We start from the raw sequence: 12,870 nt of genomic DNA on the forward strand, positions 1-12,870 counted from the left end.
AACAGAACCATAGCCATGCTTTACCTAAACATACACTAAGCCTCTCCTCCAGAATATCATCCTCTCTGCAGGGAATGTGTGTGTTATGTCAAGGTGAAATGGAGGTATTTTTAAAGTCGCATATATTTTGCCTGCCACCAGTTATGTGTGTGTATGTGTGCTTAATGTTATGAGTAAATAAAAACTGAACTAAAAAAAGCAATTATGGAACAGAGTAATGGAGTGCAGTATGTTCAATTGGTGGTCTGTGAGTTTTGGGGGTTTAGCTTTAGTTACTCCAGTATCATGTTCTGACCCATGCAAAGTTATGAGTCACACCTGTCAACAGGGACCCCCCCCCCCCCCCCCCCCAAAAAAAGGTGTGTTTGTATTTAACACCCCCCACCCCCAAGTGGACCTTAAAGGAAGTTTATGTAGCTTGATGTAATAGCCCAATGCGGTCTTTTGAGGGTTTTAAGTTTCCTGCCTTAGATAAACAAGCCAAAGAGCCTGGGAAATGGTTCTCTGAATAAAGGTTGTATATGCCGTATATATAGTATATGGATATATGGAACCTCATACTGCATGTGATACTGTATGATGCAATGCACTGAACTTGATCATATTATTTCATTCATGTCACGTGACATTTTTTTCTTCTTCTTCACAAAATTGGAATAAAAATGCAAAATGACTTGAGAATGTCTTAAAGATCACCTTGAGCTTTATTGGAAGCAAAAACATCTGACTTTTTGTCCAAATGAGTTGACCAATGTCGCAAATGTTCTTATTTGATAATTGACCTTGAAAGCTAAAATAGGCCTATTTGATTTTAAATATTTTACATCATTCTTTATTGTAGCCTACATTTTTTTCAAAATCAAAAAACGATTAATTTCGCGCTTAAATGAGACCGTATATTCTAATGTGGTTTTAGACTTCAGGACTCCACTGTTTATGAGAGGCTACTGAATAATCAATACCTATGACTGATCTGATGATGGACATTGGTTTGTACCTGACGCGATGCACTGCTGCTGGTAGGTTGGGCTGGTTCGGCGCATTTGAAAAAAGTACTGCATTGAGGCACAGCTGCTTAGAGCTCCTCAACAGATCCCGTCTGTGGCAGACAGTGAGCAAGTGAGTAGTGAGCGAGCTCGTGCGCGCCAGCGACTGACACGCGCGGAGAGGGAGAACCAGCGTCCAGCGTCCGTTCAACTCACTTCGAGCACTGGCCGCTGTCCATCAGGACCTGCTGAAAATGATTCGGACCGTCCTCTGTTTCCTCGGATTGCTCGTCGGTGGCAGCCAAGGTATGGACGCATGATTGTGAGGATGAAAATGAGAAGTGTGAGAAAATAGACTTGCTCTCAGGCATGCATTTCGCTGAAGGGGTCTATCTGAATGAGGGGAACGTAGCTACTAGGAGTGGGGCGGATTTGTTGTGCGCTGCTTTGCAGTTTGGGCACGTCCCTTTGGAGAAAACATTTCTTTTGACAGATTAAGCTTACCTTTTATTAACAATGCAAAGGCTCTCTGTTTGCACTTGTTATCATAGACTCATGTGGGGCTTGAGAATTCTTGCAGACGGTTCTCGAGGTGGTCTGGTGGAGATCTAGCGTTTGCTAGATTTAGATATTGGCTATGGATTGCATTTGATCGTAATCTCTGACAAAAAAAGTTACTTTTTACAATTACGCATGGCATGCTTTGTTTGCTTCTTTTACGTCAAAAAAATACTACATTTCTATAATATAAATAACCTATATAGAAGTACATGAAAGGGTGAGTTTACATAGGCTACATAGTAATACATATATAGTACTTTTTTATTTTTGTTTTATGTTATTAATATTAATCATTTCATTAAAAAATAATAATTTTTAAGTCCACGTTGAGCAGAGTAATTTTCTTGAGATAACCAGAATAAAGGTTGCATTTATGGGTGGAGGCGCGTAGTGCATGTGTTGTTTGTATGTTAATAACAAACACACGTCATATAGTTCGAAACACAGCTCCAGTGACTCAAGCGCGTCTTTGAACTTGACCATCAGCTGCTAAAGTCTTGTGAAATGTGTATGTATTTTAGAGGCTGGCTCTCACAGGACGGCAGGTGGGGGTAGAGCGCTACATATTAACCCATTTAGAAAAGCGCGACCACCAGCAACAAGCACTGTCGATGTGTTCCAGAAAAGAAATGGAATGCATTAAGTGGGAAAACGTTGGATGGAAGATCATTCCTCTGATCTGAATGACGGTTAGTCTTTATCCAACTTAAGAGACCAAGCTTTTGTTTGCACAGTGCAGATTTACACAGCGAGGCTAGTTGACATGCTAGTCAACAGATAGTCTAAACAACGAAACTGTTACTTTAATTCCACGTTTTGGCGAGCTTGGCGAACGGGTGTTGAAATGCAGATCCAACTTAACCTAAAGTCAAGTGAACGGTTTTTGCTTCAAGTGGAGGTTCGAACACCAACTCGAACTCTATTCCAGATTAATCCAGAGTGGCCGAGTTGTGTCGCTGGGAAGGCGTGGCAATGTGAAACATGTTGTCAAACAAGTCTGTTGTGAATGATGATTTGCAAAATTTGGACATTATTTGACATTGTTTTGATATTGGCACCAAGTACAAAGGTTCGTGTTGACAACAAATAGGCTACAAAGTTAATCAACCACTTTTAAAATCAATTTGTTATGTAGGCTACTATGCAAGTAATTGAAGTAAACCAAATTGAATATAACCAAAATGAAAGAAAAATGAATTCCGTGACACGAAGTTGAAAACAGAAATTTGTTTTGTTTTTGCTAAAAGTGGTGGTAGTTCTGTTAAGTAAGTGAATCTTTTAAGTAGGGCTAGGTATCGTTTTGATACCGATACCTTGACTTCGATACCAATTTTCTGAAATCCATTTTAACAAGATTACATTACATATTACCTAAAAAACTTTGGGTTTTTTTCAGTTTGTTGACTTTTTTTTTTTTACAGACTCAATGACTTATATAGGCCGCTGGGGGGACGGAACAAGTGCACACAAAAAGTTTTCCGCAAAGCCCTGCCAAAAGTAGCCTTTTATGAATGTGTCGATAAAATAGCAAGGAGACATTTTAATTGTTTATTATTAAACTAGTGTTTTTGAGTCAGTGTTGACTACAAAGATGAAATTGACGTTGCTGACTCGTGCCTATAGAGGGAAATGCACCTTTCATTTGGATTACATAATCAGAAAGTATTTGTTTTCGATTCTAATTGGTTTGTTTAAAAGTAGACATTTCAAGCTTTCTATATGCCTATTTCTCATGTCTGTGAGGCAAGTAGCCTAAACACAGAGTTTCGGTTCATTTGTGACACTCTTCAGTTCTTCTTGCAGTCAACATTCTTAATTCTTCATACAAACTGAAGGAACGACATGACTCCCTGAGTTTGTTAGCAAATATTCAAACAAAATGATTTGTTCATTCATTCATTTCGTTCAAGAACAGTTGCTGAATTTGGAACCGCATACCAGCATACTATTCCTGCCATAGAAGGATATAATTAAAATTGGAGTAGTTCCAAATTCTAATTCAAATTCAGCAACGAACGAGATGTTCGTTCAGCAACTCCAACCAATGCCATGCTCATTCACGGGATGCACTAAAATGCTATTTTGCTTGTTCTATATTGATACAATGATTATAAGACTTGTTTCGCTTGTGAACGACTCAGAGTTTTTAATGAACAGTTAATTGAAAGCAGCGATTAAATCACTCAAGGTCTCAGATTCACACACGGTACTGTGGTTGGTAGTAGTCTTTCCTACTTTACTTTGCTGTGGTATCCAACTCTATTAGGGACTGGATCACTTGCTGGGCTCCTACTGGTAGTCGCAGGATCTGTTGCTGCTCATTTTCGCAAATTGACTCTTGCCACTCGTGTAACTCTCTTTGAAAATGAATAACCTTTGATTACTATGTCCCTGCAAATCGCTGTCAGTGTGAACAGCCCTTGACTGATTCAATGACTCATTCATGATGCAAAAAGACACTGAACTTGTCTCCACCAACCTGCAGAAAGGGACACTGAATGAATCTTTTGAGAAACTAATTCCAAAAATTCAAATCACAGACGTTAATTAAAATACCCACTGTTAGATTTGAAGTAATGAAATTTTTTTTTTTGCCTCGAGCAAGTTTGTGCCGGATATTGATATACATATACTTTATCTATTAAGAATTTTACTAAGAATACATTGGGAATCTGCACACTTTTAATATGAGCCAAGTACTTCACGAGAATTCACACATTATGATGTCACTCTTCTAGAAAAACCATCAGCCCACTTTAATTAGTGCTTCTCTTGTTTTAGGAAGATTTTTGTGACTGACAGTTGCAGTGAACCTTGGCTTGTTCATCAGCTTATCATCAGTGAAATCCCCTGTTGATTATATATGCTTGATAGATTGAGTGTGTGATGTCAGTTCAACTGTAATTTAGCTTGATGTTCTCATGAATTATATCCCTGCGCAACACCTGCTGCACCTCCAGGGCTGTTGCTAAAAATCCACTGGGACGTTTTTTAAAAAAAATGGATGGCCTTCCACTTCTTGTAGTCTTAAAAAGGCTTTACTGTCTTTTAACTGGGTTTTTTTTTTTTTCCTTTTTTTTTCAGTTGGATTGTCTTCAGAGAGGGAGAGCAATTTGCTGTGCTGATATCCATTAGGACTCTAGCTCTTGGCTCTCAGGTCTTTGCTATTGTAGGTTGGCTCATAGCAGTGTGTGTGTGTGTGTGTGTGTGTGTGTGTGTGTGTGTGTGTGTGTGTGTGTGTGTGTGTGTCTAGCTCCCAGTGATAAATTGTGTGCCGTGCTGGTCTCAGTGGGTATAGTCCTTCGAGGTGTTAAGTGCTATAATGAAGGGATTCCTCCAAATCTCCCAATGAATGCTAACAGTGGAGCATTAATAGATTTATGCCCTGGAATTGTGTGCCGTATTGGTGTGTGAATGTGTAGTGGTTTGATTAGAACGCCATAACATTCTCTCTGAGGGCATTTCTGTGGGATGTGGTTGTAAATTAGTGGAATGAATGTGTGTGTGGGTCTGGATTTGCGAGTACATTTGGGCCCTACAATGTAGGCAAGGATAGTAAAAATCTGAAATCACCATGGCCATCATTTGACTGTTTTCCTCAGTCTAATAATGTCTTAATGAAAGTTTAAATATGCCGAAAGAATTCTGTGTCAGGGGATAGAAAATATCACTAGATAAGTCCAAACACAATCAAAGCCAATGTAAGTAGGGAAGGAGCCTTTCAATGGGATGTCACTTACAAATCTCACAATATTGGTGGTTTTTTTTTATTAAAAAGAGAGACTACTTTCATAAATTATTCATTAAAATCTTACTAACCCCAAAGTTTTGAACGGTAGTGTACATTTTCATATATAAAAAATGTGTATAACTTCTAGCACTATATTTTGATGTATAAAGTCAACACCTATTCATTCTTACTGTTTTTTTTTTTAAACATCATCTGGAAATTAGGGATGCACCAATGTGAAAATTGTGGCCGATACGGATAATTCTTTATATTTGAAAACGATAAATGATATATTGGCAGATGAATCTAAATGATCAGATTTATTCCAATCATATTTCAAGCCAATTTAAAACCATCATGGGATGCGCATATCATGAAGTGAAGTGAAGTGTCTCAGCTAAAGGAAATAATCCATTATTTATCGACTTCAATATATCAGCCACATTTTCTTATTGGCCAATACCAATAACATTAAAAATGAACATATGGTGGCCGATATAGCGTGCATCCCTACTGGAAATCATAAAATAAATTTGTACTAGGTACATCTTTTTACTACTCACTGGAGTAATGTTAGATGTATAAGCTTAAACAGCCATTTACATGTATGCATTTGACAGACACTTTTATCTAAAGTTTCTTCTTGCATTCCCTTGGAATCGAACCCATGACCTTGGCATTGGTAACAGCACAGAAAATGCTATACATATAATTGCAAAGCAGTTTTACAGTTTAACCTTAACTTTAACCTCTGTTTTGAAAACCTACCTTCTATTTTTATTTATTTATTTACAGTTATAGTTATCTAGTTAGAATTTAGTAGCCTACAGTATATGTTCAGTACATTTTGACATCTGATGATCCAATAGGAAAGCCTAAATATACATTTAACACATCTTGATATTTGAACACTATTAATAAGATAGTGGCTGTTGTTAATTCCAATGATATGAATCCTCTTCTTGTATTCACTCTCAAAGATAATACCTGGGTTCTCTGGTTTCATATATCACCAGCTCTGGGCAAACTTGTACAATTCCAGTGTTACTATCAACCCTCCTGTGGCTCAGGGAATGAGATATCAAAAATGCTGCCATTTCTCTTTACATTTTTCTAACCATGTTTTTTGTGATTTTTAAAACAGAGCTTGGAGCATGCTATAAAAAGGCTAAAACACTAAGCTGTTCTTATGAGAAAACGCTGGTGTGTGACTTCTCTTGGTGCAGAAATTGATCGTATTATGCGATTAATTGAGTGAGTAGAGTGCCACACAAGCTCGTATGGAAATGGAATTGCCCCCCGCGGGAGTTCTATATGAAAATCAATTTAAAAAGTATTAAGAGTCAGCATGCCACTCCATACAATAGAGTGCAATTTTACTGTTAAGGAAATGATGTTAATTTTAATGGGTGTTCTCTCTCAATTGTTCTAGATAGCCAACAGTGCTACATCCTATTAAAACCAGCCGTTCTTTTATCTCCTGCAACTTTCAAGCATGCTTCTGACAGTTTAAGCATACAACATGGTTGATCTTTTGCTCAACCGTCCACGATACTGTATGCCAGTAAGTTTTTGCAGGTTTGAGACTTTGATATAGTCTCTGAAATATTTTAACCATATTGATCTGGTTGGTAGGACTGTGCTTGTTTGAAGGACTTGTGTTTAAATAGTCCACTATTTTGCTTTGCTCAGTGGTTTCTACAACTGTAACATTGAGTGAGTCTGAATCTGAGACCACCAATGCATTTAAAAAATGGCTTGGTTCTCAGACTGGGACATTTTGGAGATAATTGGTTCTAGTGGTCAGATACGAGAGGAAAGAGACTCTGGAGAGCTGCAGTCCACTGTATTTTTTTCTCCCTGGGGCACAGTGCTGGCAGCAAACATCCTCTTCGCGAGTGTACACCACATTTAGATTAGACGACAGTGATGAATTGAGACCATAAAAAGTTAAAGAATAAAAAAATGAGCATAGGCTGTGCAAGGCTGTAAGGCTTAGGTCTCATATAGCCATATCCATAACCACTCCGAGAGTGTTACACTATGTGACAGTTATACCAATTCAAACAACTGGCACTCTGCATCAAACATTTAGAAGGATTATGGCTAAAGACAAGTGTGAGGAGAACATATTTGTTTTGAGATATGGCGTTGACATAATCTGTCTTTAATGCTCTTTAGCAGTGTTCTTCAACCCTGCTCCTGAAGGACCCCCAACACTGCACATTTTCTTTGTCTCCCTAATCCTGATGAGTTGAATCAGGTGTGTTTGATTAGGGAGACAAAGAAAACGTGCAGTGTTGGGGGTCCTCCAGGAGCAGGGTTGAAGAACACTGCTCTTTAGAGTTGGCACGAAATGGAACATTTTTTTTTATCTATCTTAATGATCTTATTGTGAACAATTTTCAAGTTTTTGTATAACTCATACCTTTTAACCTATTTCATAACTCGACCTTCCGGTGAAATGCCCCTTACAATTGACTCCCATCCAGAATCCTTTTTCAATAATCTGACAAAACAGGAGGAAAAAAATCTGTGCACCATTTCTGTTGCATTGTGACTTTAAGACAACAAATATTAATTGCTTAATTTTCCTTATGAGATAATAGATAACATTTGTACTTTGAGACTTTATCAGACCATTTTGGGGTAAAACTGGTTTTACGGTTTTAAAATTGAACAGGTTTTATGTTTTTTTGTGACAAATGAAATTCACAAACTGATTATGCAAATTGATAGACATTGAAATACATTTGGGGAGTTGAGAGGTGTGACGTGAAAATGCTATTCGAATTCTTTTATTGCTAATCAAAGCTTTTATGAGTTCATGTTATTTAAGAGACTACATGGAACATTTTGCACTTTAAAAAAAAATATTTCTCTCACCACAGGGCCCAGTGAAAAACTCAAAAGAAATGTCAAGTCATTGTGCTGTATTCTTCTCTAGCATTTTGTGCAGACATTTAAACCTATTTAAAAATATATGTATTAAACAAACCTGGCCTCCAACCACTACGTCTACCTTGAACCTGTAGTGTGATGATTCATTTTCTGCAATAGAATGGCACTGTGGTAAGTGTATTCAGCAATCAGCTTGCATTATCCCCCTGAAACGCAAAAGCACTGCTTAACCTTTTTAAGAGGTGCCAGTCTATCTCCTAGAACAGCGAGTGAGTGATAGAGCGAGAAAGACCAGCAGAACTGAATGAAAAGAATGTGTTATGAAAATATGTCTCCTGAAATGTTGTACAATGTTGAACTTCAGACACTGTTCTGGGCTGCTGTGGTTTATGGTCCGTTGGGAGGATTTTTATCCATTCCCATATCAACCTGAAAAACGACCATTAATGCTAAACCTATTATTGCCTGGGTTGCTGCGAATTATGCAAATGTATTGTTGGAGAAGCTTGACTCAATCACACTCTATAGGATACTTCATATAAAAAAATATATTGTTCCCCGAAGTCATTGTGATATGGAATATGTTTAGCTTCAAATAGAGATATGTAGAGGACATTATCAATGCTATTTTATCCCTATGCGCTCTCAAACTCTCTATGTAATTATAACCAGAGTCAGGTCTGTGAGCGCATTTAGTGATAATGCAGTTTGACATTGGAAAGTGACCTCTAAACATATTTGCGTGGCCCCGAATTTCAGAACTGCAGTGACATGCGAGACGAACATCGATAGCTGCTTTTAAGGAGTAAATATGATATGTATTTCCTGAGAGAAGTAAATGAATGATTAAAGCTCTGTTTGGCCCTGCTGCCACAGTACAACCGAAGAACATTTCATCACTGTGATGAAAGCTTTCATGGCCAGCCACTGTCTGTGCAGTGCCGCACACGGAGGATCATTATTTAAAGCACAGATAAGTCATATCATGTGACAGTTGTTGCTTTAATGATTAATGTACCTAAGGGTCGGTGTGTCTGTGAGAATAGGGCTGCTTTTCGTAATGTTGGATGTGTTTCTGAATGCGTTACGGAGAGCTTGTCGATGTTTATCTGATTGGTGTGTTTATTTATTTATTTTTGGCAGTAGCTTTGATTCTCACTGTCTTCTCACTTTTGTACTATGGTGCTACTTTAATAGCTTTTCGTAATCGTTTTCACACATTTTGTTTTGCAATGTGATGCGCGTAAGTCTTAAACTTGTTATATGGAATCATCGTATTGATTATAAATATTTGCCTGCAGCGTCTTTGTTCAAGATACACACGCTTTGGTACGTTTGCTACACAGCAGCGCGATTGGCTGTAAGCATAGGTGTCATTTGCTACAGTCGATTCTATTCCTGTCAAGTCAAATTTATTTGTGTAGTGCTTTTTTCAATACACATCATTTCAAAGTAGCTTTACAGAAAGTCATACTGTTATGTCTAATGTCTAATTTTTTAACATTGAGCAAGTTTTAGTGCTGGGCAAAGTGGCTCTAAATGGTATAATTGCAATATACTGTATATAATAGTTTAATAATAGTATATCCTCCGGATATAGATCTAGCTGTATTTATTATTTTGTGCAGCAGATATAGGCCTATCAGCGCCGCAGGTACATGCCTGAACGTTTGAATGTAATGAAGATGAATAGTATTAGACTAATTAATAATTATTTTAATATTAGGTTAGGTTTTCAAAAGGTATTATGTAACTGGTTGTCAATGTCTTTAATCAGCAGTCATTTTGTGTGTGTTTAAAAAGTGGCATTGTTCATGCTGCAATTTTAAGTTTGCCGTATTTTGCTTTAGGTTGTCAGTGGCATTTTCTCACTCACAGCACTCTCAGAAATCACAAGGAAATGCAATAATGTGCTGAGCCCTCCCTGCTTTTCACAGCTTTGATTTTGGTTTGTTAAAATGTGTGTATGTATGTATTAGAGCCCGACCGATAAAGGATTTTTAAGGCCGATACCGATACAAATATTTGGTGATTTAAAAATCCGATATTCCAATATATCGGCCGATATATATTTAAAAAAAAAAAAAAATCCAGAAACGCGTAACAAAACATAAACAGATTTCCCTGACATTAGTTATTTGTAGTTATTTAGCAGGAAAATAATACGATAATGCAGTTTAAAAATAAACTTGTTTGTTTTATCGTCACAACAGAACAGAGGAACATCAAAATATATTAAAGTTCTGATAAATAAAATGCATAAAAATACAAACTTAAGATATGAAACTTAAAGTCCTTTGAACAAAAACACAATAACAACTAATATTATTATTATCATCATCATCATTTGTATTATTATTAAACAATAAAAGCTAACTTTTATGCACAGGCTATGTTTGATACTTTTTCTCTGTCTAAATGTTCACTCCTCGCGTGTCTAACTTACGTTTTACAATGCAGGGACTGGAACTACAGATATGCTAGATAACGTAATTCTGCAAATGATTGTAAAACATACTTTTTCAAAATAACGGGCCGGGTAGAGATGATACGTCTCATTGCTATAACTGTCACGCTATTAAAGAAATACATATTCAGTCACATTGTCCGAGTTAAACCGACAGTCAGTCAACTATACTGTAACAACGTAACGTAATTACAAGCATGTCGGATTACATGTAACAGCGGCAAAACTGGACATGGCAGTCATGAATTTTGTCATGCTTATTTGAGTTAAGAGAACTGATGGGGATGTTCTTTTAATTGTTATTCAATCAATGTATGTCTCGTGACAGTTGCCAACTTACCATGAACACACTTCACAGATGATCTCAGTTGTGGATGTTTGCTCTGCCTGAATCTGGCTGGATCAGCTGGTGTTGTGCCCTCAGGTGGACAAACTATGCAACGCCAACACTCATAACATGGTTGAAGGGTGTTTCGTCCGTTTTTATTTTAAAGCAGCGCTATGCAGTGTTGCTTTTTGCTCGCGGGTTTCTCTATAGAGCTCCCCCTACAGCTTCGGAATAGATATTTGACAACACTGTCGTCAAAACTAGTTGGCAACTCGCCCCCCTCCCATCTTCTCCCTCCTGTCATGTGCATTTGAAAAAAGTCATATAACCATTCCAGTGACTCCGAAGCTGTTCAGTTAAGGTAAAAAAAAACCTGCATAAATATTTTATATATTAAATATTCATTACCGATAGTTTGGAAAATACCTAATATCGGCCGATAATATTGGCAGGCCGATATATCGGTCGGGCTCTAGTATGTATATGTATGTATTTGAAATGTGGAGCCTTCACATTTGAAACAAAAGCTTACAGCATGACCAACAAGCCATAAGAGTTTCAACCACTGATTGATTTTTTTTTTTTTTTTTTTTTTTTTTTTTTGATTGAGTAGATTGTGCCTGAATTGGGACTGGTTATTGTACTTATTGAAATTTCCTGATTCACTTTATTTCTGATTCACAAGATCTTGATTCGATTCTGATTTGATTTGAATATATTTCAGTTTTATATTTCTATTTTTCTTATGAAAGTAATTATCTCTCTGCCAATGCTGTAAATTATACAGGGCAGTTTTTCAAATATATCCAAATGATAATTCTGTTTAAAACGGCTAATAATAGTCATTTGTTATGTGAATCAGGCTACTCTGGTCATGCTGGGGGGTTTTAGGCCAATTCACTAAAAAAAAAAAACAGCTTATAATAATCATTTGTTCATGAATCGGGCTACACTGGTCACGTTGTTAATTGCTACGTGTTGTTTGGATAAGGTAAAAATAAGGTAACTTATTTTTATAAAGAAACATGACTTGGTACATTTGTATTAATTCCTTGTTAACTTTCCAGTTTTAGCAGTTTTGCCATGTTGATTGGTAAAATCATGTAAGAAGAATTGAGCAAATGCAACGCTGATCTTTCTGATATTTTAATGACAAGTTGGTGAGATACGTCTTATAGGTTGTGACACCCATGGTTTTAAATTAATAAGTGTGGTGAGCCTTTATTTTGTGTGTGTGTCTATACGAACTGAAAGTTTGGCACCAGGGAAAGCCTCCTCATTAACAATGGATCTGGACAGACCTAGTTTATTACAGGCTGTGTAAAGAGTAAGAGGTATCTGATGGCAGTTTTTTTTCCCCTCTGTCCATTCTCTCTTGCTTTTCCCTTCTCTTTATCTCCTCGAGTGCAAATGCCTCAACTGAATCAATTCCTGTAGATCCCTCTTTAATTAAATCTACAAAGTGGGCAACAAAATGATATTTGCTTTCTATAGTGTAGCTGTATCTCAAAGATCCAGCCCTACGCAACTGTGTGGCTGTGACATATGCCATACTGGGTGGAAAACTAGTGTTGTTTTCACATTGCCAAGCCTGATGGCTCAATTCAAAGTCAGCTGCAGTAAGTGATTTATGGCTTGGTTTTAATCAGCCTGCTGAAAATGCAATTAGAAAGGGTTCCCACCGTGTGCAAATGAGCCGTCCCAAAGCCACTCGGGGACACACTGTTAATTAGCCGGGTAGGGCACCTGTTAGCGCGCTGTGCTGGCCAGCACAGAGAAAAAGTGAAGGGTCATGTGGCCACAGGGAATGAGGGAATTGGGAAGTGAGAGTGTGGCAAGGAAAAGGAACGTGTTAGTGAACTTGGCTGGACCAAAGAGGAAGAGGAAGGCGACTGCT

At 37.5% G+C, this 12,870-nt stretch overlaps 1 protein-coding gene across 3 annotated transcripts in view; it reads left to right on the top strand.

Moving 5' to 3' along the window:
- Nucleotides 1-1,039: 1,039 nt before the first annotated feature.
- LOC307164408 (neural cell adhesion molecule 2) overlaps nt 1,040-12,870 on the top strand; it is a 209,434-nt gene continuing 197,603 nt past the window's right edge. Inside the window, exon 1 of one of the 3 annotated variants that reach the window (XM_079881230.1) lies at nt 1,040-1,292. In XM_079881230.1, the coding sequence (XP_079737356.1) occupies nt 1,241-1,292 (52 nt within the window). In that variant the 5' untranslated portion in view covers nt 1,040-1,240. The remainder of the gene's footprint in view (nt 1,293-12,870) is intronic. The other 2 variants (XM_079881231.1, XM_079881232.1) reach the window with 2 other exon arrangements.

Source organism: Squalius cephalus (assembly GCF_949319135.1).
Source record: "Squalius cephalus genome assembly, chromosome: 9".
NCBI lineage: Eukaryota > Metazoa > Chordata > Actinopteri > Cypriniformes > Leuciscidae > Squalius > Squalius cephalus.